At 52.7% G+C, this 23,454-nt stretch overlaps 1 protein-coding gene across 2 annotated transcripts in view; it reads right to left on the bottom strand.

Moving 5' to 3' along the window:
* Window positions 1-887: 887 nt before the first annotated feature.
* TRIM62 (tripartite motif containing 62) overlaps window positions 888-23,454 on the bottom strand; it is a 31,639-nt gene continuing 9,072 nt past the window's right edge. For both annotated transcript variants that reach the window (XM_027109213.1, XM_027109212.1), the window contains exons 3-6: window positions 17,532-17,627; window positions 12,652-12,908; window positions 11,704-11,819; window positions 888-2,770 (exon numbers count right to left, since the gene is read on the bottom strand). In XM_027109213.1, the coding sequence (XP_026965014.1) occupies window positions 2,220-2,770; window positions 11,704-11,819; window positions 12,652-12,908; window positions 17,532-17,627 (1,020 nt within the window). In that variant the 3' untranslated portion in view covers window positions 888-2,219. The remainder of the gene's footprint in view (window positions 2,771-11,703; window positions 11,820-12,651; window positions 12,909-17,531; window positions 17,628-23,454) is intronic.

Here is a 23,454-nt window from a genome sequence, read left to right as displayed (position 1 = left end):
ACCAGGTGTGGGACATGGGACTGTAGGCAAGTCATGTCCTCTCTATGAACCTCATTTTTCCCCCTCTGTAAAATGGGCATAATACTATCTACCCGGTAGTGTTGCTTTGTGGTTTAGCCATGCTGATGTATGTATGCTGCCTGCGCCAGGATAGATGGGCCTCTGTGTGTGTCAAAATGAATGGACCTGACCGCTCACAGCCTGTAACTTTAATTTAATATAAATTCATCATAACTCACAAAATGGGCAACATTTAAAATAAAAATACTGCTGGGGGTGGCCCAGATTCTGGTAGCTGAATGGTTGGGGTGAGACTGAGGATTCCTCCCGCCCAAGGGAGGCCCCAGTGGGCAGCAGTTGTGAGGTGGGAGCACCCCCAAGTTCAGCTAGTCTGGCTCCTTTGAGATGGGGGTGGTCAGAGACGCCAAGTTCAGAATCTAGGCCCCAGGACTAGAAAGAAAAACTAAGGCCTGGGAGACATTTCAGCTTGGTCCTGCAGGCCCGCTCCTGGGGCTCCTGTCCTGGACAAGGACAAAGCCACGGAGCAGGACAACTAGAGGCTCTGCTGTTTCAAAGCCAAGGCCTAGAGGTGGATTCCGATGGCAAAAACTGAAGGTGGGCTTGTTCAGCAACCATTCTAACTTTCTCCTATTGTGCCTTTTTGTACGGATGAGGCTGGAAAGAAGAAAAGTACATTTCCCAGACTCCCTTGCAGCCCAGGTTCTGGATCTGACTTAAGTTTCCCCACACAGAATCCCTCGTAGACATTTGTTTTTTGTTTTTTTGCAGTACGCGGGCCTCTCACTGTTGTGGCCTCTCCTGTTGCGGAGCACAGGCTCCGGACGCGCAGGCTCAGCGGCCATGGCTCACGGGCCCAGCCGCTCCGCGACATGTGGGATCTTCCCGGACTGGGGCACGAACCCGCATCCCCTGCATCGGCAGGCGGACTCCCAACCACTGTGCCACCAGGGAAGCCCCCCCTCGTAGACATTTGGATCTGGAAATTGAATTGAATGGGGGGAGGCAGCCCTCAGGACATCCACTGACTGGCGCGGACAGTAGCAGGGTCAGCGCAGTTCTGCAGCCAGCGGCTTCTTGATGCAGGTGCTTCCTGCAGATGGGAGCAGTGTTCCTGGTCTCAACAGACGTGATGAATTTGGCGGCTGGGAGCTGTTCCTGGAAATTCAGCAGAGTCTGCTCCTCCAGCCCTTCCAATGATTTTACAAAGCCACTAGGGACCTGGTAATAAATCCTTGTCTAAAGCTAAAGCAGCTCTTGTTTTCTGCAACAGGATCCCAACTGAGACAGATGCCAAGATTGATGAGGGGGGCCCAGCTGACACCCACCCCAGTGCTCAGGGCCTGACTAAAATACTGTTCCCCACAGCCTCGCTACACCCTAGCCTGGTCACAGAGGCCTAGCTGGACCCTTGTTTGGAGCTGCTGGGGACCTCCACCATCCAGTGATGCTTGTCCTACGTCCGGGTGTGCCATCATCTGGCCTTAAGACCTGTGGGCAGGAAGGTGGTGGCACAGTGACCGTAATACGTGGGCTTAACTACTGACAGTCTTCCCTGGCTGGTAAGTTCTGACGTGAGTGCCTTGGGCTCACACGGCCTGTGCCTGTGGCTTCCACAGGCCACAACATCATTTCTACCCGCAGATAAGTGGGAAAATCATGAAGCTCTTGGTACAGGGATGGAAGGAGAAGGTGGTTCTCAGGCAACCCTGGGACTAGTTACCGCCTGTGTCCACTGTGGGCTGGGACTGAGGTTAAAACGGCCCATCATTAGCTTGATCAGGGGCAAGTCTTAGGCCTGGAAGCATACGAGGGTTCTGTGTCTCTTTCAGGCAGACAACTGCTGGCAACCACTGACACATCCTGAGCTTAGGGCATGTGGGCAGAAGGGAGACATAGGGACGCAGTCCCCTGCCCCTGAGAGGAGGGGCATGAGGGTTGGGCAGGGGCTGCCCTGAGGAGAAGCCACGTCACACCCTTGGACCAAAGCTGCATCCCCAGTAAGGTCAGAGCTACAGAACATCAATGCTGGAAGAGCTTCGGAATCGTGGAGCACAACCTCCATTTTACAGGGAAATGAGGGTAAACAACAGGCCTGAGATATCAGGTTGGCCCGGCTGGGCTGGAGTCCCGGCCTCCGCTCTCCGGGGCAGGGCTCTCGCTGGTGGCCATGCTCAGGCCTGCGGTCTCCCTCCGCGGCACTAGATGCGGACCGTGTTGATCCGCAGCGGCTGCACGTTCTTGCCATTGGCGTGGCTCTGCCCGGGGCTGAAGTAGGAGCAGAGCTTGCCGGGGAACTTCTCGCGGAAGGTGTACAGCCAGGACATGTCATCGGCGTTATAGAAGATGAGCAGGCCTTGGTCGTAGTCCAGGAAGACGCCCACCTTGTCGAGCTTGTCGCGGACATTGAGCCGCGTCCAGGGCTCGGTGCAGGCGCTGTACTGGTTGCCGTCGTGCATGACGATGCAGTAGAAGCCGCGGCTAGGCTGGATCTGGATGCTGCCCTTACGGCTCGCTGCTTCGTGCGCCAGCCCGATCACCCACTGGGTCTTCTCCGCCACCACCACCTCCCAGTAGTGGACGCCGCCACTGAAGGCCTCAGAGCCCAGCACCGACACCTCCACATCGAAGCGCTTCGGTGAGTCCTGCAGCGGCTGTGGGTGCAGGTTGCCGTAGGCCACGATGGTGCAGTCGTCGGACAGGATGAGGCGCTGGTGGGCGGTGCCCGGGTCCAGGGTCAGGGCGGCTGGCACTGCCAGGGATGGAGGAGGAAGAGAAGATGAGTGGAGAGAAGGCGGTGGACCCACTCTATGGCTCCTCCCTGAGGACAGGTTCTGGTTGGCCCCCAGGAGGCTGTGTGATGCTGAATCTGAATACAAGCCTGCCCTCCCCGGGCCTCAGCTTCCTCCTCTGTAACATGGAAGGGTGACAGCTAAGGTCCTTTCAGATTTTAACCTGGCTGCAGGGGACAGGAGCTATGGCTGCTTGCTCACTGATGGTGTCCTGGGGCAAGGCACACAGGGGGCACTCCACCAAATTTGTTGAATAAATCTGAATGCGGTCCAGAATGGGTAATTTCAGAGCTGGGAGGGAGCTTAAAGATTATTCGGGGGTTGGATAATCACCCTATGGGGTGCTTTGGAAATTTGTTGGGGTGTTTGGGTTGTCTCCGTAGGTGGGATCCAGGGATGCTAAATGCCCTGTATGAAATGCACAGGGCGGTCCCATGCCCCCACCGATGAGTTTCAGATGCTCCACCAGATATTCATGTGGATGAAAACTCTTCACAATGACCTGAAGCTACAGCTTAACTCCATTTTACATATAAACATGAAATAATTTTTGTACAGTTTTAATACACACTGAATGTTTTGAAATGCAATTACCATATAAACTGGGGGAAGACTGAATTTGTTTTGTCTGGAACGTCACTGAGAATTGTTCACTTTTTTGGAAAATACATCTCTAAGAAGAACACTGTTGACCAATAAAACCTACCTATTTAAGACTGCATTTGAGGCAGAATGGTATTTTAGCTATGGTGTGAGCACCTGACTCGTTCACTGTGTTTTCCAGGGTGGTTGTGAGTGAGCATCTACATATTGACATACACAATGTTTTATTATACATAATTTCCTTCTATTTTTCCTTTATATCATAGAGTATATACACACATATACATATATATGTATATGTGTATATATACTTGAAATTGTGAAAAGGTCATACTATCTTTGAGACATTACAAATTATTTGTTATGAAAAGTAGATGATGGGTCTGAAAAAGTTGAAAACCACTGATTCTAGGCCAACTCTCCCATTTGACAGATGAGGAAACTGAGACCCAGAGAGGAGATGTGACTAGTCTCAGGTCACCAGGCAAACACTGGCAGAGCCAGGTCTAATCAAGACCATGGGCAATCCAGCCCCAGCCCTCTCTTCCTGCCTACCTCTCACTCAACACCCGCCACCCCACTCAGGCCCAAAGCCTTCGCCCAGACTGTTCCCTCCACTGCCTCATCTCTGCTTGTTGTAATCACATCCCATGAGGCTCAGTTCCAGGGCCCATCCTCAGGGAAGCCTTCCTGGTTGCCCAGCAGGTATGCTCACTCCTTACTCTGAAATTCCTTAACTTTGTTTGTGCCCCTCTCCTGATACGTGGGGTAGTCTTCTGTGCCCATTTCTTACCCTCATGTACACCAGGAGGGCAAGGACTGTGTACTCTCCTACCAGGCCCTCCCTGGTGGGCCCAGTGCCCAGCACACAGCCTGGCATGCGGAATGTTTCCAGAAAGGTTCACCAAATTAAACTGACCCCGCTTGTGTTTGTCTTTGGGCAGGCAGCACAGGCTGGGGCACCCGGTTCTGGGCCGGCCACACTGGCTTAGCAGGTCTGGCTCTCAAAGTCTCATGAACTCTTGTCAAGGACTCTGTTTACTCTTGCCTCCCTGAGGGAGCTGAAGGAGGAACTTAGAATTGGCTCTCATTAGCCTGGATGAGCATTTCCAGGGCAGAGTAAGGCAGAGGGGAGAAAAGGAGAAGGAATCCTGTCACTAGTTCCTTGGAGCAAAGAAAGGACTCCTCCAGCTGGCTGTCTGGTGCTTTCCTTATCTGGCGGAGCGGAGGCATGACTATACGTGGCAGGAGCATCATCACCTCCTACTGGAGCCACCTCTGCTGGCTGCATATACACAGAGAAGTAAAATGCCTTGATGATGGCAATCATCTCTAACAGGGGGTGACAGCCCGTCCCTGAACTGTGCTCCTGTTCACAGTCCACTGACAAAACTGGCCATTGACTTGCAGCAAGCTCATTCCATGAGCTCTGTCAGGAATACATTTAGTCTTGAGTTTTACACTCTTCTTTCCTGTTCTTAGAAGTCAGAGGGCTGTATGGAAACAATTAGCCCTGTGACTAGAGGGGTCAATGCAAACACAATTTTCTATCCAGGGACGTAGAAGAGGGGAGCCATGAGAAGGAGTTCATACACTGAGTCAGCGTATGAACGTTTCGCCCTGTCATCTGGTCACAGCGCAGCCTGTCGGACCAGAAGGCTCCTGCCATGTGGAATGTGGGTGTTCCCACAGTGGGATCCAGAGGTAGGAGGTGGAAGGGATGTAGGAAGTATGTGTGAGGGGGAGCTCGGGAGAGAAGAATCATCTAATCAGACACACATGGGGCCACTCCTACTGGCTGTGGAATGTGGGTCATACTCAGGTGTCTATGGCAGAGGGGCAAGAGGGACAGAGCGGGCACATTGCCAAGGTGTGGGCAGCTGTGGTTGAGTGCCTCACGGGAAACTGGGCCTTATGTCTCAGGTGCCCAGGATGATTTGAGGAGACCAGCGACAGGTAGAAACCGAGGTTAGAAGGACCAGTGGGGAGACTAGCACGCAGGCAGGAGGGCTCAGCCCCATACTCTTAAGCCTAACTAGGGCAACGTGGGCCCTTTCAGTGCCACTGATGAGTGGGGAGGACACCCTAGGAGGCAGGCAAGTGGGTTTTCAGTGGTTCTGAGATTGGGCCTGTAGGACGGAGGAAATCCTCACTGCACTGAGGGCTAACTCCTTGGCGTGGACCCACAGGCTTGAAGCACAAGGGACTTACCGGAGATAGGACCTGCCACTCATTGGGTGTGCTTAGGGGCGGGGTCTGCCGTTCATTGGTCAGTTCTGGCAATAGAGGCAGGGCTGGGGGGGCGGGACCTGATCCACAGGGGGCAGGGCCCAACAGCCCATAGGGTGAGGCTAGGGGCAGGGCCTGGCATTCTTCTGAGGCAAAGGGTGTGGCCTGATGCTTAGGAGGCTTTTACACCCCAAAGGGTGGGCTGAGGTCCACCTCCTCATAAACAGGTCCTGTCTTCGGGCCTCTCTCAAGTCCTCCCAGGGGCTAGGGCTGACAGGCGTTAACAGCCTTTAGGCCAGAGAGGTACCCAGCTGGGGACATGGCAATACCTTTTCCCCCTCTGAGAAGTCAGTCCCTGTGCGGGGACTGGCAATCCCTCCACCCATCCTTTATTCTCAGGAGAGGTGACAGACTCGTCAGACAGACGCAAAACAAATCCCGTCCCCTGGGGTTCACAATTTTACAGGTCAGAGCTCTTTTCTAGGTCCTGGGACACTTTTATAAAAACAGAAAGCAGGCACTGAGGCAGTCCATCTGGTCTCCAGGTGTGTTCTCCATCCATTTAAGCCTCTCTGAGACCTCCAGGTCAAAAGGCAAGGAGCGTGGACTGCGGGGGGCCCAGGAACTGTCTCCTGGCCACCATCAGCCACATACCGCAGTGGCCCAAGCGGCAGAGGAACCCCAAAGTCCAGCACCATCACCTGGCAGCGAGTGGCTTGTGCCTCTTTGTTCTCGAGGACAATCAGCTCTTTCCTCTGGCCAGGCCTTTAAGAAGTCTGGCCCCTCAGTCCTCCTGCCTTCTCAGGCCCTCAGCTGCACAGTACGGGCATTCGAAAAACATTTTCACACCTTCTAGCTCATGGGACCAGTACAGCAGCTCCAGGAGCACAAATTACTATACCCATTTTTCAGAAGAGGAAACTGAGGCTCCAGGGAGATTTCTCTGAGTTAAGTGGTTTGCTCAAGTTGCCACTTTGGGTAGAAGCAGAGCTGGAACTTGAGCTAATATCTTTCACACCATGTCCTTTCCTTTATGTGGCCCTAGAAAGCCTGTTCAGCAAGACTGAGGAACCATCTGATGATTCATGATAATCATAAGAAACAGGTATCAAGCATTTACTAAGTTCCAGGATTATTATCACAAATAAATAATCTTATTTAATTCTCCTACCTACCCTGGGAGACAAATCACACCTTCCGCATCCCTGTTTTACAGATGAGGAAACAGGCTCAGAGAAGGCAGACGTCTGCCCTGCGTCACACAGCTAGGCAGTGAACATGCTGGAACCCAAAATGATTGGATTCAGATAAGCAGGAGGAGGAGAGAGCAGCCCAGGAGAGGGAGGTGGCCGGAGCAAAGGAAGTAGTGTCTGGTGTCCTCTGGACAATGGCCACCTGGCCTGGGTGGGGAGGAAGTTTGTGCCTGGGAGCTGGGGCAATCAGGCCAGGCAGTTGGAGGAGAGTTTCCAGTGTCAGCTGAGAGGTGGGGCAGGGGTGTGGGTAGTGGTGGAGAGTGGAGGTTCCAGATCACGGGAGTGACAGGTGCTCTATGGAGTTCTCAGGTGACCCAATAGGAAGGCTGAACTGGAAGAGGGGCAGGCAGGAAGCTGCTAGAATCCAGGGCTAGGTCCCTGGGGGCACCTGCCCCTCCCAACTGGACAAAAAGAACCTTGGTTTTGGTAGAGGAACCAGAGTGACTTCACAGGTCCTACAGACAAAGGAAGGGGCCCAGCTAACCAGGTCACTGTTCTCTGAACCCCCAGGGGCCACTGTCCTTGGCAGGATGTTCAGGGCATACCCTACTGCTCCCTCAGCCCCCCTCCTACAGGCAGCTTTCCCTGGGGCAGCGGTTCTTAACTGGGGCTGATTTGCCCCATAGGGGAAATTGGGCAATGTCTGGAGACGAATTTGGTTGTCACAGCTGGAGGGGGTGTGTGCGGCATCTAGTTGGGTGGAGACCAGCGATGCTGTTAAGCGTCCTACCATGCATGGGACAGCCCCCAAGACAAGGAATTATCCAGCCCCAAATGTCAATAGTGCTGAGGCTGAGAAACCCTGCCCTGGGGCAATCAGCAAATTCCCACATCCATTTGTCCACTTGTGAGGGAGTCAAGGAGGGAACACTAGCACCCTTATAATACAGAGGAGGAAACTGAGGTTCAGAGGGAGGAAGTGACTTGTCCAAGGATGTGCAGCAAGTTCCTTCATTCAACAAATAATTACTGAGCACATACTTAATGCCAGGCCCTATTCTATTGGGTTGGCCAAAAAGTTCATTCAGATTTTTCCATATGTAAAGGACAAACCTGAACGAACTTTTTGGCCAACCCAATAGTAACAGAACTGAGAGCAGGACTCATTCATTTCTTTATTCATTCATCCACAAACATTTACTGTGCTGGCTGCTGGGGATGCATAGTGATGAATCAGACTCAGCCCCTGACCCCTCAGAGCTCACGGTCTAGTAAGAGAGACAGCCATGCAGACATTAACAAAACAGTGAGACCAGGAAAGCCCAGGGCTACCTGGAGAAATCCAGGAAGGCTTCCCAGAGGAGGTGTTTATAAACTAAGATGTGAAGGAGAGTAGCAGTTAGTCATCAAAGATTAAGGTTTGTGTCGAGTGTTCTTGGCAAAGGGAAGAGCATGTGCAAAAGTGTGGAGGAGAGGGAATATGGCTCATGTAAAACCTGAAGATGGTTCAGTGTGGCTGACTGTGATACAGAGGGGAGAATGAGAGAATGGCTGGGCCCAGATCTCACAGGGCCTTGACTGTCAGGCTGAGGTGCCTGGGTTGCCTCTGAGCTGTGGCAGCTGAGATAAATAGAGCTCCTGAGACCATCTGCCTGAGGGGCCTCCCTGGGTCAGGGGAGGGGACAGGACCCTTGGAGGGGCTTCTTGCCTCCTTCAGTTATGCTGCTTCACCCATGTGTGGCCCTCACCCTGCTGGGTCCCAGTGTGCAGGTCTCTCCAAGGCTGGGAGCACACAGAGACCCACAACCCCAGGAGGAGAGCCAAGAGCCCCACCCAGTCGGCTGGAAAGTGGGCCCTTCGCCCAACTACTGCCCCCTTTGTCAATGAGGGCACAGATCCAGATTTAAGGGCTCTAGGAGATGTCCCTTCACTTTTGTGCAATTGGTCATGATGCATCCATCCAATGAGGTCTTCAGTCACCGGGAGGGGAGCCCCATCCCTGTTCAGCATTCACACCCTCAGTGATTGTCCTCAGTCCTTCTCCATCTGTACCTGAAGGCCAATCGTGAACATCCCGGGATCATTCATGCCCCTGCCCTCCCCACCGCCTTTGCCTACACAGTTCCCAATGCCGGGGATTGTCCGAGGCACCTCCAGGCCCCATCCTTTCCTGAGTGGGAAAGCCCTCAGTTTTCAGCGCTCAGTTCAAATATCATCTACTCAGTGTTCCCCTGGCTCCTCCCTCGCCCCATCCAGAGCCTCCTGTTGTCCCTCTGGGCTCCCTGACCCCATGTAAGTCCCTCATCATGGTCCTGGTCCCACCGGACTATCAGGGTCTGTTGTCCCATCTGTCACCCCTGATTCTGAAAGTGCCTCGAAGGACTTTCAGTGTTTGTAGATCAAAAGAATGAATCCAGATAGGTGGAAAGAGCACTGATTGCTGTGTGACCTTGGGAAATCAGTGAGCCTCTCTGAGCCTCAGTCTCCCCAGCAGTCTTCCTGGGTTGGTAGTATGAGGCCAGAGAATGCCTGGTTAGTTTAGTAGGTAAGGGCACAGGCTCTGGCATCCGACGTGTCTGGGTTTAAATCCTGGCTATACCATTTACAGGTTGTGACCACGACAAGTTCCTAACAGCTCTGTGCCTCAGTTTCCTCATCAAAAAAATGATAATAACAGTGTCTACCTCTTAGGGAGAAGTCTCCTCTATATCCTTGTCTCACCTCTAAAGGACATTGCGCCTGACTCAGGAACACAGAAGGTTCCCTGCTGCCAATAGGTTCCACTCTGATGCCCTTGTGGGTTGTGTGATTTCGGGAAGGTGTTGACCTCCCAGTCCCAGGGTCTACTAACTCTACTAGAAACCCATTTCAGACTTTCTCCTCTCTCGGAAGATTTCCCATGACCTCCTCTAGCCCATCCTCATCTCAGCGGATGACCTTGCTTCCTGCCTTACTGGGAGAGGTGCAGAGAATTCCCAGGAGCCCCCACCACTGCCCGCTCTGCTTCGGGGCCCATTCATTCTACCTTCTCCTGGCTCCCAGCAAAGGCAGAGGCAGGTCCCACTCGTGGCGGTCACCCCGGCACCTCTCCCTCCTTCACCCTCAATTCTGCCTTCTGCTACTGGATCTTTTCCATGCCCCCCACCCCTCCCATATATGCTGCCATTTCTTCTACCTTAAACAAATAGCCACGGTCACATTCTCTCTCCTTCCCTTAAATAAAACTCATTGAAAGCACTGTCTCCACTTCCTCTCTCATTTTCTCTTGGACGGTCTCCAGTCAGGCTTTTGCCTCTATTGCTCCACCAAAGCAGCTCTTGTCAAGGTCACCAAGACCCGGAGAACAGTCAGTTCTGATCCTCCCACACTTGGGGTCACAGCTTTGCCACCATTATCCACTCTCTCCTCCTCGAAACACTTTCTCCACTTGGCTTCCAGGACAGACGCAGGTCTTCCTCCTATTCCCTGGCTGTTCCTTCTCGGTCTCCTTGGCTGGGTCCCCCTCCTGTCCTTGACTTCTAGGAGCGGCCCAGGGCTCCATGTGTTAGAGTGGCCCTCTCTCTTTTCTCTCTACCCCCACTTCCCAGGTGACCTCATCCCGGCTCATTCAATACCGTCCACAGGTAGACAATGCCAGCCCTGACCCTCCTCCCGTACTGCAGACGTGTCATTCCCACTACCTTCTCCATGTCTGCACTGAGACTTCTAACTGGCATCGCGAACCTCACAGGATTACAACTTCATCTTCCCAGTCACCTCAGCCAAAATCGTTGTAGTCTTCCTTGTCATTTTTTTCCTCACACCCGAGATCCAATCCGTTAGCAAATCCTGTTGGCTCTCTGTTCAAAATAGATCCTAAATCCGATCACTTCTCACCACCTCCACTGCCACCACCCTGCTCCAGGCCACCATCATCTCTCACTTGCATTGTTGCAGTGGTCTCCTAACCTCTACCCTTTACCCCCTGCAGTCTATTCTCAAGCCAGCACCCAGAGGGATACTTTAAAAACTTAAGCCGGCTTATGTCACTTCACTGCCCCAAACCTTCCAATGGCTCCCATCTCACTCAGCATAAAATTTAAAGTTTTCATATGGGCCTCTAGGCTCTCATGGTCTGGCTACTGCTACTGACCTGACCTCCTCACCTCCACCCTCCCTCTCACTCATTCCACTCCAGCCACGCGAGTCTCCTTACCGTCCCTTGAACATGCCAGGCTTGCTCCTGCCTCAGGGCCTTTGCACTTCCTATTCCCACTGCCAGGAACACTCTTTCCTCAGATACCTACATGGCTCATTCTTCTCTTTCCTCCCTCAGGTCTTTACTCTACTGCTTCCTTCTCAGGGAGGTCTTCTAACTGGATCCCCTACTAAACGTTCAATCCTACCTCAACATCCCTTAGCCCCTTTCCTTATCTTTTATCATTTTCTAAAAAACTATGTATTTTACTTATTTAATTTTGTTTTCTTTCTCTCTCACACCCTAGGATGTAAGTAAGATGCACGAGGGTAGGGATTTTTGCCTGTTTTGCTCACTGCTATATCTCCAGTACCTAGAATAGTGCCTGGTGTGAGGTAGGTGCTTGATATATCCTGTATCCATAGAGTGAATGAGTGAACCACCCAGGGCCTCAGTCTCTTCATCTAGAGAATGGGTACACTAGTAGAACCTACCTCCTCTTGTGCTGGTGCCCAGCACAGGCCCTGGAACACAGTAGGTGCTCAGCAAGGCACTCTTCTCATCCCTCTGCCCTGCCCCCATGTCATGTGTAGAGCAAGGGGTGGGCTGGGCCGGGCCCCATCTAGCTCCAACCCATGATAATCCTTGCCTCTTCCTGAGCCCTACTGGAGAGTGGCAGGAAGGGTCTTACCTGGGTGGATGTCCTGGAACAGGGACTTCCAGATGGTGTACTGCAGGGGGCCTGTGTACTTGGAGGTTGGGAAGTCTTCATAGGTCAGATTGGTCTCATGGATTTTCCCTTTGAGCCTGGAAGGAGAGCAAGAGAGCAGGCCACATTGGGGGCTGGATTCCTGTCCCAGCACCTCAGGGAAGCTGGCATAGGGCGAGGTCATGTGTGGGAAGTCTGCTGGACCCAAGCGCCAACTCAAGTGCCTGCTTGTGCCACTTCCTAATTCTCTAGCTATTGCCCTCAGTTTCCTCATCTTTAAAATGGGTACTATGATAACACCTGCTTCCTAGGCTTGTGAGGATTACATGGCATAATGTATGTAAAATGCTTAGCACGGTACTTGGCTCAAGGTCAACACTGAATACATGATGTTAGCTATCAGTATTGGTCATTAATGAACCAATAATTAAGTGTTATTATTACTAAGGGCAGCTATGGAACTAGAGAGACCTGGGCTTGAATCCTGGCTCCCCCACATACCAGACGAAGGGTCTTGGCCAATTGCTGTAGCTTCTTTGTGTCTCAGTTTCTACATGTGTGAAATGGAGATGGCAGTGGTAACTACCCCCAAGGGGCTATTAGGATTATAATAATTTACATATTATTATTTATTATATATAGTATCAATGTTATTATAAATAATAGATAATGTAAAACACATATTTGTAATATAATATAAAGCACAGAAAACAATATCCTATATGATTATAAGTATTATATATAAAATAATATGAACACATAAAGCTTTTGCCCTAGGCTCTGGCACATAGCAGATGTCCTGCGTATTTGATGGAGATTTGAATGAATGAATTCTCTGCTAACCACCCCATCTGCCTCCAATCCCAGCATCCCACAAGGGCCAGGGAGGGGATACCCCCTGGAGAAGACCCACAGCAGGCGGGTACTTACCGCTCAGACAGCGAGGCCACCCCGGCCAGGAAGGTGTGCCGGTCAGTTTCAGCCAGCCGCTCCTGCAGGATCTGGGCCCCCTCCTGCACCTTGCGCAGCTGCTGGCTGTAGCGCTGGACTTTCTGCTCAATGTCAGTCAGTGTGCGGGCCGTGTCTGCCTCTAGCTCCTCCAGCATGGCCTTCTGCCGTTCCCGCAGCAGCCGGTGCAGCCGCTCAAAGACCTCCCCAATGGTGGTCCGCAGGCTTTTGGTGGAAGACTGTGGAGACAGCCACCAGGGGTCAGTCAGGGAGAGTGGATGGGGTGATCCCTGGGTGAGAGGAGGAAACCGAGCGTCTTGGCACGCACAGAGGGAAGGGCGGGAAAGGCATGTCGGTGAGGGGATGGCACATGCAAAAGCATGGTGGCAGGAGAGAACTGGCATAGCAGGGACAGCAGATGATTGTTCTCCGTTAGGAAACTAATGAAATGGTCCAGGTGAGACAATGAGGCTTGAACTAGGGGAGCAGCAGATGGACACGGCTTGAAAGACATTTGTAGGAGAGCCTCTTTGACCCTGGTGACCAACTGGCTGGCTGTAGGGGTACAGGAGAGACAGGTGTAAGGATGATGTCCAGATTTCTGGCTTGGCGTGGGAGGGATGGGGAAGCTGGCAGGAGACGTGGGGGGCAGGGAGAGGATGCTGAGTTCAGTCTGGAAGACGGTGAAAATTTATTTATTTATTTATGTGGCTGCACCACATGGCTTGTGGGATCTTAGTTCCCCAACCAGGGATCGAACTTGGGCCCACGGCAGTGAAAGCACAGAGTCCTAACCACCGGACTGCCAGGCAATTCTCTTAAATTTTTATTTTTAAAAAAATCACTCATGGGGCCCAAGCAAAGATGACAAGATCACAGATGTTAAAGAGCTTTATAAATGGCAATGTGCTGGGCAAAGCTTGGTGGTCACTCGCCCTGTCCCGCCACCCCGAGACCCTCTGGGAACAAGAGCTGGGGGGTTAAAGCCATCGTCACAGGAGACAAGCATGGACTTTCGTGTTTCTCTCTGCCCCCAAGGGCACTGCCAGGCCCAGGAAGGGTTGAGTGGTAAAGGGCACAGCTTTGGTGCCCAATGGCTCTGGGTCTCCAGCTGTGGCAACCTTAGTTGCCTGATATCTCTGAACCTTAGTTTTCTTATCTGGGAAAAGGGTACACAAAGACATTGCAGGGCTATCTATGGTAAGTGAGGGAACATTCACAAAGTGCATGGTATTGTTTGAGGTGCAGACACAGAGCCTGGTTATTAAAACACTGGAACAGGCACATCCTAGAAGTCTTCGTGGAGAGATGACTTCTGAGCTGGGGCCTGAACGACGGGCAGGATGTCAGTTGGGTGGTGCGGGCAGCGGGCCGTGGGGACAGCACGAGGCAGGATGACACTGGGTACACAAGTGCAGCTCGGCTGCAGCAGCAGCGTGTGGGGCCTGCCTCTGCAATTTGACTTTGTGGGATCCTGGCTGGGAGTTCACGGAGTCAGAGACCCTGCTGTGTTCAGTGCCCAGGGCTCTGTGGGAGGCTCCACAAAGGCTCAATTAGGGCCTGTTCCCTCCCAGTCGTCGCGGGCTGCCTGCGGCAGGAAGAGCTGCTGGCAGTGGGCCAGCCTCCCTGCGCATGCCCACCCAGTATGCAGGGCAGACAAAGGGGGTGGCCGAGAGGCTGGGGATAAAGGGCCAGGCTGCCTGTGGCCTCCGGGAGCCCCCTCACCCAGGGAGGGCCAAGGCTCCGGCAGCGGCAGGTCACGGTGGGGAAGCTGGGGCCTGCCCTCCCTGCACCGTCCGCCACTGCTCTCCAAAGAGCCCCAGATCTCATGGCCACCCCTTCCGGCTGCTCTTCGGCCAATCTGCAGCAGCGTTTGGCCCAAGGGCCACCCTCTACTAATAGAAACTTCTGGTTTGCCTCCCACCTCTGTGGCTGCTCCCTCCCTGCCACCCCTGTTCCTGAGGACTCGTCCAGGCTGGCTCCTTTGTTCACACCCCACAACTCGCACTGCTTCGAGGATGGCTTCCAAGTCCATTTCGAAGGTCTTACACGTCTCTTGAGCGCCACATTCATCTCTCCACCTGCCTCCTCCACGCATGCCCCTGGGTCCCACCAACTCACTGGTTCCATGTGTCAACTCCACATCTTTGTCAACAAACTTGCTGCCAGAGTGATCCTTCTAACGTGCAAACTGGGTCACAGCCTACCTCGTCTTTAGGAAACCTTCTTGGCTCCTTGATGACTAGTACAGTGCTAAATTTCTTAGCCTGGAATTCAGAGTCCTTAATCTGATCCCTGCTTACCTCTCTAGTGCTGCTGCATCATAATTCCACCTGCCTAGAGTGGACCCCTCCCCCAGCAAATGCTTTATTCAACTGACAAACTCCTACTCATCCTGCAAGACTCAGATCAAAAGCCACCTTCTCTGTGATACCTTCCTTAACTTTTCCAGGCAGCTAAATGTCCCCAGAGCATTTTGTAAATATTCTGAATATACTGCCCCACATTTTATGTGGCTTCCCAGTTAGTGGATGAACCCCTCCCGGTAGGAATGACATCTTCCTTAGCCCTGCGTCCCAGAGCCTGGCACAAGGCTGATGGTCAGGACCTGCTTGAGAGGTAAAGGAGGGAGGGGTCTTGCCCAAGATTGCTCTGTAGAGGTGGGTGCAGACTCCATCTTCTCTCTCAGGTAGGGGTCCAGTGTCCCCAGGACAAGAGGAGAGAAAGAGGCTGGGAGAGGGCAGCTCAGAAGTGGAATATCAGCCACCCCAGGAGCCCGAAATATGTCCCTGATGGGTTCTCCAGGCCTACCCGGCTTGCAGCCCACAAAGCCAGAGATCTCGCTGAGGACATTCCAGCATGAGGCTGGAATATGCACTAGGCTCAGACAGAACTGGACAGTAAGGTCTCAATTAGCTCCTTATTAGCTGTGGGGCCTTAGGCCTGTCCCTCAACCTCTCTGGGCCTCAGTTTCCTTGGCAATAAAATGGAGACAACAACTATTCCTACCTCAAAAGGTGTATCTTTTCCCCCCACTCATTTGTTCCACAACTATTTACTGTGTGCTAGACACCGTGTAGGTTCTGGGGAATCCTGCAGTCATGGAGGGGACATTCTGTGCGGTTCGGCGAGACAATGAATGGGGAACACAGTTCCCAGCACAGAGAAAGGTTCAGCTAAACCGGTGTGTCCCATTTACTCTAGTTTTTTCTAGGGCAGAGCCAGCCCCGCCCCACTCCCAATCCCTTCAGTCACAACTGGGAGAGCAGCTCCCACCCTGACCCACCACATCCCTGGGAACACACTGGGGCCTGGAAGAGCTGGGGCCATTTCAGAACGACACGCTGCCAAGAATGCGTCAGGGCCGACCAAGGAAAACACTGGGCTGGGGGAGGGAGCTCAGACAGGCCCTCAGGCTGGGCCACTGGAGGGGCAGGCACCACAGGAAAGCCGAGTCAGGCACCAGGTGAAATATGACCCCCAAAGCATCCATAGGCATTTCTTGTATAAACATCCCAGTCCAGACAGGAAGCAGGGCTGGGGGAACTGGAGGGGAAGGTGGCCCCAGAGGACACCCCAGAGGTAGACAGATGGACAGGAAGGCAGGGGAGGAAAAGGTCAGTGGAGAAAAACAATGCGGGTGGGGAGTGGAGAGAAGAACAGAATGCTGGGGAGAAGAAACAGACCATAATATTCCCCTCTCATCCAGACAGAGGCTTCCATTTGCTTCTCTTCACCTGAGAGGTGTGGGATCACCAGGCAGGTGGGGAAAATGAGGCTGTGAGAAGCAAAGAGGCCAGAGTCCTGTGACTGCTTCCCAGCTGATGCCCACTGAGGGTCCTGCCTGGAGGCACTCCAGAGTGTTCTCTGAAGAAATGTTCGTCATGACCTCCCTAAGACCCCACAGTGGGTTGGTGGCCAAGGTGGGGCACAGGTCTGGACCTCCAATGGCCTCTCCAGGCCTCAGGGGGACCTCTGGAGGCCCAGAGCATTCCAAAGGCTCTGCTTCAGCTGCTCCTGGCAGTGGCACCCCTGCAAATGGAGTGGAGCCACGCTGAAATCACCCAAGAGCTTAGCAGTCAGGCCTGGGTCCCCAGTGCTTGGTTCCAGAAGGACAGCAGAAATCAGAGCAAGCCTTGCCCAGTTAGGGGTATCTGTGGGGGACTTGGAGGGAGCCCCTTGGAAGTGTGCTAGGATCCAGAAGATCACAGCTGGAAGGAGCCTGGCAGAGTCCCTACAGCACGGATGGGAAGACTAGGGGCCCAGATAAGTATGCAGTTTACCCAAAGTCACACAGCACGGTAGTGGCTGGATCAGAGCCCAGGGCCTTCCTCTCAGGTCAAGAAAAAAGGCTTTTCTTTTCAAACCACTGTGGCCAGAGCCTGCAGGATTTGACGCTACTTTTCAGAGTCTATATCTCCAGTCAGAGTTGAAGAGGGGAGCTGATACCAGGGCTGAGCCACAAATCACCAGGAGGGCTTCGAAGGAACATTCTCAGGATTGGTTCCTTGGGCAATGGGTGTGTTTAGCAACGGGAGAAAAAAAAAAAGAGACTAGGTACATTCTTCCAGCCCCGCAGGACGCCAGGGTTTTCCAAAGAGTCTCTGGTCCCACCTCAACTTTCACCCAAAGCAGGAAGGGAGGAAGGATCCCACTTGCCCTCAGTCATCTTGGAGTGGGTCCCCGCCCCATTTACCTTCAGGGAAGCCCCAGCCTCCGCCCCACCCCCATGCCCCGGCCTAACACCTGGAGTTTGGACCCTCGAAGCCCCTCCCCCACAGCAGGCCCAAAGCCCCGCCCCTCAACTTCCCAACTGGCCCTGCCCCCACGAAGCCCCGCCCCCACGTCCAGGCCAGGCTCACCTTGGTCTCCGCCAGCTGTCTCTTGAGCAGCTGCAGCGCCTCCGTGTGCTCTCGCTCACTGTCCTGAAGGGCCTGAAGCTGCTCCTTCAGCTCCCTCTGGAACACAGACAAGATCGGGATGGGGGCGCGGGTCAGATCCGGCCCGGGTATTCCGTGGTGATGCAGAGCCCAGGCCTGTCCACTGCGGGCACTGGAAGCTATCCTGGCCCCGTCTGTCTCCTGCCCCAGCACCCGCCTCCCTTCACAGTTTAACAACCTCCACGTTCCGCAGAGTCTGTCTCCTAACTATCTCGAGTCTGTTCCCATCTTCCATCTGGAGTTTTGCAACAGCCTCCTCTCTGGCCATCCTAAGGGCTCTGGTCTCCCTGTTTCCAATCTACCTCCACATACTTTCTGACCCACCCTGATTTGCTGGCCAAGACTCCTTGCTTAGAATCCTCTGGCAGGAACCAAGCCTGTACTGCCGTCCAGGGCTATGACTGACTGCCAACATCCCCTGAGCACTTCCGGTGGGCTAGGCACTGTTCTTAGACCTTGGCTTGTCATTTAATCCTCTCAATAACCCTGAGGTAGGCACTATTATCAGCCCCCTTTTCCGATGGAGACACTGGTACAGAGAGGTCGAGAAACTGGCCCCGAGGCATACAGCTAAGCATGCAGGGGTAGTGCCAGAAATGGAACTCAGGAAGTCTGGTTCTGGAAACCATGATCGTGACACCAGGTGACATGTTTTCTATAGTGATGACACCCATGATGAACAACAACAAAAATCTATGATAGACAACAGGTCAAATTTTTAAATAAGGACAGGATCGGTATTACTCATTTTTCCTTTGCATCTGGTTCCTATATGGCTCAGCATGACACTGCTAGTCATCTTGTCTTTATTTAAAAATATGATATTTTGGGCTTCCCTGGTGGCGGAGTGGTTGAGAGTCCGCCTGCCGATGCAGGGGACACAGGTTCGTGCCCCAGTCCGGGAAGATCCCACATGCCGCGGAGTGGCTGGGCCCATGAGCCATGGCTGCTAGGCCTGCGCGCCCGGAGCCTGTGCTCCGCAACGGGAGAGGCCACAGCAGTGAGAGGCCCGCGAACCGCAAAAAAAAAAAAAATGATATTTTGTTCATCATGGGGGTTTTGGCATTAATTTTGATTTTTAAAAATTGCATTAGATATTATCTTGATTACTGAGTTTTGGGGCGCCTGCTTCAATTTTGCACCTGAAGCAAGTGCCTCAGTCCCCTGTCCCTAGTCCCACCTCTGTCTTCACCATCCTTCCGCCATCACTCCCAACCGGCCAAAGCCGTCTTCTTCCTGTGCCTCACGCTGGGCTTGTTTCAGCCTTATGACTTTGCACTTGCTGCTTCCTCTGCCTGGCGCACTTCACTCTCAGATTTTCTCCCTGTGATTCCTTTGTAGCATTAACGTATCAACTCAGATGCTGCCTCCTCGGAGAGGTCTTGCCTGACCAGCCCATGCACAGCAGCATCCCTTCCACCCTCCTGTTTAGTGGTCTCCATAGCACCTCCTGCTGTCCATGATCTTGCATATTTATTTGACATTGTGTTTACTGTTCATCTCCTCCATTGGCATGTGAGTTTTATGAGGGCAAGAATCTTGTCTGGCTTGTCCACTGTTCCATCCCCAATGCTTAGAATAGTGTCCAGCACACAGTAGGGTCTCAATAAGTATTTGCCAAATGAATGAATGGGGTATGGAGGCTGGTGGCCCCCAGTACTTCTGGACTTTTAGCCCATTGTATCACAGCTCGTTGTTCTTCTGGCTGTCCATTATCCATCCCCATGCAGGACAGGTCCTCCCTACTGTTTTCTCTCTATATCCCCCGTACCCATCAATGGCCTGGCACTGAGATGGGGCTCAAGGAAGTTTGCTTTGGGAGTGAATTTCCAAGGAAAGAGCCTCTGAGCAGGGCCCGGGCTCCCTAGTCAGCCTGGGCTGTGAGTGATGCCAGGGAGCTGACTTCCCTGTTCACACTCACCTCCTGCCCACTCATCCCGTCAGAGCAGGGAGGGCCGTCAGAAAACATCTAGTCCAACTAATTCTACAGACTAAATAGCAACATGAGAAAATGGTCATGATGACACACTAAGGGAAGCATGTAGAAAACAAAATGATCTGTGCTTACTATCCCTTATTCACTCAACAAGTATTTACTGAGCAATTATGATGTACCAGGCACTGTTGAGGCACTCGGGACACAGCAGAGAACCAGACAGATGCAGTCCCTACTAATAGGGATCTTCCAGTCTAGTGGGGAAGACAGATAATAACAAGGAAAATAATAAAAGAATCAGAGAGCTACCCATTATGGTCTATGCTCTAGAGAAAATAAAGCTGAACGGGATGGGTGGTGAATTTAGGTAGCGTGTCAGGGAAGGCTTCTCTGTGGAGGTCACACTTGAGATGACAGCTGAAGGATGAAGAGGAGGCAGCCTTGAAAATACGAGTGAGATAGAAAAATTGGAATAGCTGGTTTTGCGGGAGTAGAGAGCTTACACAGACATAATGACTGGAACTCTGGTAGCCATCTCAGGCTCTAAGGCAGCTAGAAAGATGGATGTGGCAGGCTGAAACCAGAGAAATAGAAGGAAGATGCAGCCGGGGTCCCTGATGGGGTAGCCACACCATCACTGCACTCAGTGATATGCTAGGAAGCTTGCCCTCTGGAAAAAAGAAAAACAGCCCCAATTTATAGTGTTGGCCAATTTCCTTGGTGTAAAGGCTCCCCACAAAGCCAATTTGAAGCTCTCCATGTGAGGTCACCGGATGCAGAGCTGGGAAGAGATTTGCACAACTAGTTCTCAGGAACTGGGACAAGCTGGCTCTGGCACACCACTGCCTGGGGTCCTGTCCTATAGACCTGTTTTACGTGGGAGAGAAATACACCCCTATCTAATTTCAGCTACTCTGGGCAGCTCTCTATTACTAACAGCTGGAAGTCATTCCTAATAGATTCATGTGCATCAGAGCCACTGGAACAGACGGATCGCTTTCACCTAAGACTACTCCTCTCTGACTGCCTGGGGTCTGTCCAGCTTGGGACATAGTCTGCTAGAGACACAGATTTTGAGGAGATGAATCAAATGCTACAACCCTTCCCCTTGGTGGTCCTCATAGACCCAGCCACCCAGGCAGCTCTTCAGAGTCTCTGAGAAAACTGCCCTGGAGGCCACGTTCCTCATATCACTCAGGGCACCCCAGGGACACGGTCAAATTCCTCCCTGCTTTCAAGGCCAGGGAACAACGGGATCCCAGGAGTAATGGAACACTCATTCGTCCATTCCGCAAACATGTGCTGAATGAGGTCTCCTTGGGCCCCACGTGCTGCTGTGTCAGCGACAGGGAGAGGGATGGGTATGAGTCTCAACCCATGATGCCTCAGGAAGTGTGCAGATGGGCTGGGGGGAGACAGGGACATAGACACTCAATCACAGTGGATGCTGGAACAGTGGTACAGGACCCCAAAACTGCCCCTCCTCCACGTTCCCCATCACAGTGGAGGGCACCCCCCACCCCCGCTGCCATCCAAGCCAGAAATCTGGGGGTCACCCTTGACATGGCCCACGCCCCCAATCCAATCAGTCATCAAGCTTGCCCTGGAATTTGTTCTCTCCTCTCTATACCCACCACCCTGGTTCAGTTTTCATCACTTCTTTTCTGGACTGTGGCCCCAGGCTCCTCCCTGCCCCACAGAGCAGCTGGGGTAATCGTTTGACAGGACAGATGTGTCCCTGCCTCTCCTCCCCAGGCCACTGCAGGATTTCTACATTGTATGGGAAGGAAGAAGGGCACGAAGCCTGAGTGTGGCATTCAAGCCCCTTCACTACTGGCCCCAAATTTCTTCTCCAGCCTTTTCTTTTCATCCAGACCTGTACTGTTCAATACAGTAGCCACTAGCCACATGCGGCTATTGAAATTCAAATGAATTTAAATGAAATACAATTGAAATTCAGTTCCTCGGTTATACCAGTTGCACCAGGTTGCACATTTCAAGTGCTCAATAGCTCCAGGTGACCAGTGGCTATGGTATCAGCACAGATGCAGAACACTTCCATTATCCCAGAAAGTTCTACTGGACAGCGCAGCTCTAGACGCACTAAACAACTTGCAGTGCTCTCCGCCAGGCCTTTGCTCATGCTGTTCCCTCTGTCTGGAATGCTCACCCACATGGTTTTCTCCACTTGTCAGGCTCATGCTCATCTCGTAAGATCTAGATCAGACATCACCTCTACTGAGAAGCCATACCCCAAACTCCATTCTGTCCCCAGACAATCCTCTGTGTACAGAGCCTTCCCTCATACTATCTGGCACACACTGTATTTTAACAGCAAAGTGACCTGTCAGTTTTCTCCATGAGATATGGGCTCTTAGGCCAGGGACTGTGTCAGATAGATTTTCACACTATCAGTACCTAGGACAGGGCCAGGCACAGAGTTTACAGAATGAATCTGCCCACAGAAGAGTCTGGGCTGGGTCAGAGCTCACCTCCAAAAGGGTAGGAGGAGATCCCAGGGAGACAGCTCTCCTCAGGTGGGCTACTGAGCCTGAGGGAACAGCTAACTTAGGAAAAACAAAACCTAGAACCCACAGAGCAAGACTAGGAGGCAGCCTGCACTTTGTCACCCCCTCTGCCTTCCCTCCTTCCAGGCCTGGGACCAGACCTGATTCCCTGGGTTAGGAGACTGGCTTTGCCACCCACTAGCTGTGTGACGTTGGGCAGGTACCCTAACCTCTCTGTGCCCCAGTCCCTCGTCTGTGAAATGGGGATAATAATACCTCCCAGGGTTGGGAGGGTGAAATGAGATAACAGTAAGAAGTGTTTAACCACAGTGGAGAGCCTGGCCACACTGGCTGCTCGGGAGACAGAGAGGTCACCGTGTCCCACATGAGGCTCCCGGGTCACTTCTCCACGTCCCCATCGTTCACTATGTCCTGGCCCCTTCTTTCCTCCTCAGATGGCCAGAGCAGGAAGGAGCCCCAGGGACCATCTGGTCCAACAATCTGGATTTCTAGAACAAGAAACTGAGGTCCAAGAAAAGTGACTGAGTGGCCCATGGCCACACAGCTTTACAGAGAACCAACTGGAAAATTTCCTCCCAGCAAAGATCAGACAGGAAACAGGAAGCTGTTGATAAACTCCTAAGCAATAGAGCTAACTGTGAGGAAGGACACTGGCCATGCCGGAGGCTCAGAACCATGTCTGGAGGTGGTATGGTTTGGGTTTGAACTTCACAGGCATCATGTCACTTAATTCTCACAACAGCCTCATGAGGTTAGTGCCTTTATCACCTCAGTCTCACAGAGAGGGAAATGGAGGCTCAGAGAGGTCAGGCAGGTTGCCTAAGGTCACACAGCCCATAAGAGTCAGAAGTGGGAATTTGAGTGACTCCAAAATCCATGCTGGAAACCGCTCGGCCTCTCTGCCTCCCACTCAGTTCAATACAGCCATCACGTCCGGGCACCCACGGTCAGGCGGAGTGCCAGCCGCTCCGAGTCTGCAGGTTCTAGGGGAGGCAGAAATGCAGATAGGTAGACTGTAAGGGAGAGCAGGACAACGCAGAGGGAACACCAGGAAGCCGGCTGTGTGTGTGACACCCTCCCTCCCACCTCAGCTTCCAAACCTGTGAAGTGCAGCTAATGACAGTGCCAGCTCTGTGGTTGCTGTGAGGATTAGGTGACTTAATACCTGACCTGAAGTGAGGCACAGGAAATGCTCAGTCACTCGTAGTTATTGTCATTATCATCACGATAATTATAATTGTATGTGAGGGCTTCCCTGGTGGCGCAGTGGTTAAGGATCCGCCTGCCAATGCAGGGGACGCGGGTTCGAGCCCTGGTCCGGGAAGATCCCACATGCCGCAGAGCCACTAAGCCCGTGTGCCACAACTGCTGAGCCTGAGCT

The sequence above is a fragment of the Aethalodelphis obliquidens genome, unplaced genomic scaffold (assembly GCF_003676395.1).
Source record: "Aethalodelphis obliquidens isolate GAN/ISIS:26980383/991018 unplaced genomic scaffold, ASM367639v1 scaffold9, whole genome shotgun sequence".
Classification (NCBI taxonomy): Eukaryota; Metazoa; Chordata; class Mammalia; order Artiodactyla; family Delphinidae; genus Aethalodelphis; species Aethalodelphis obliquidens.
Note: the sequence above shows the minus strand (reverse complement) of the source record. Positions and strands in the feature narration are given on the sequence as shown.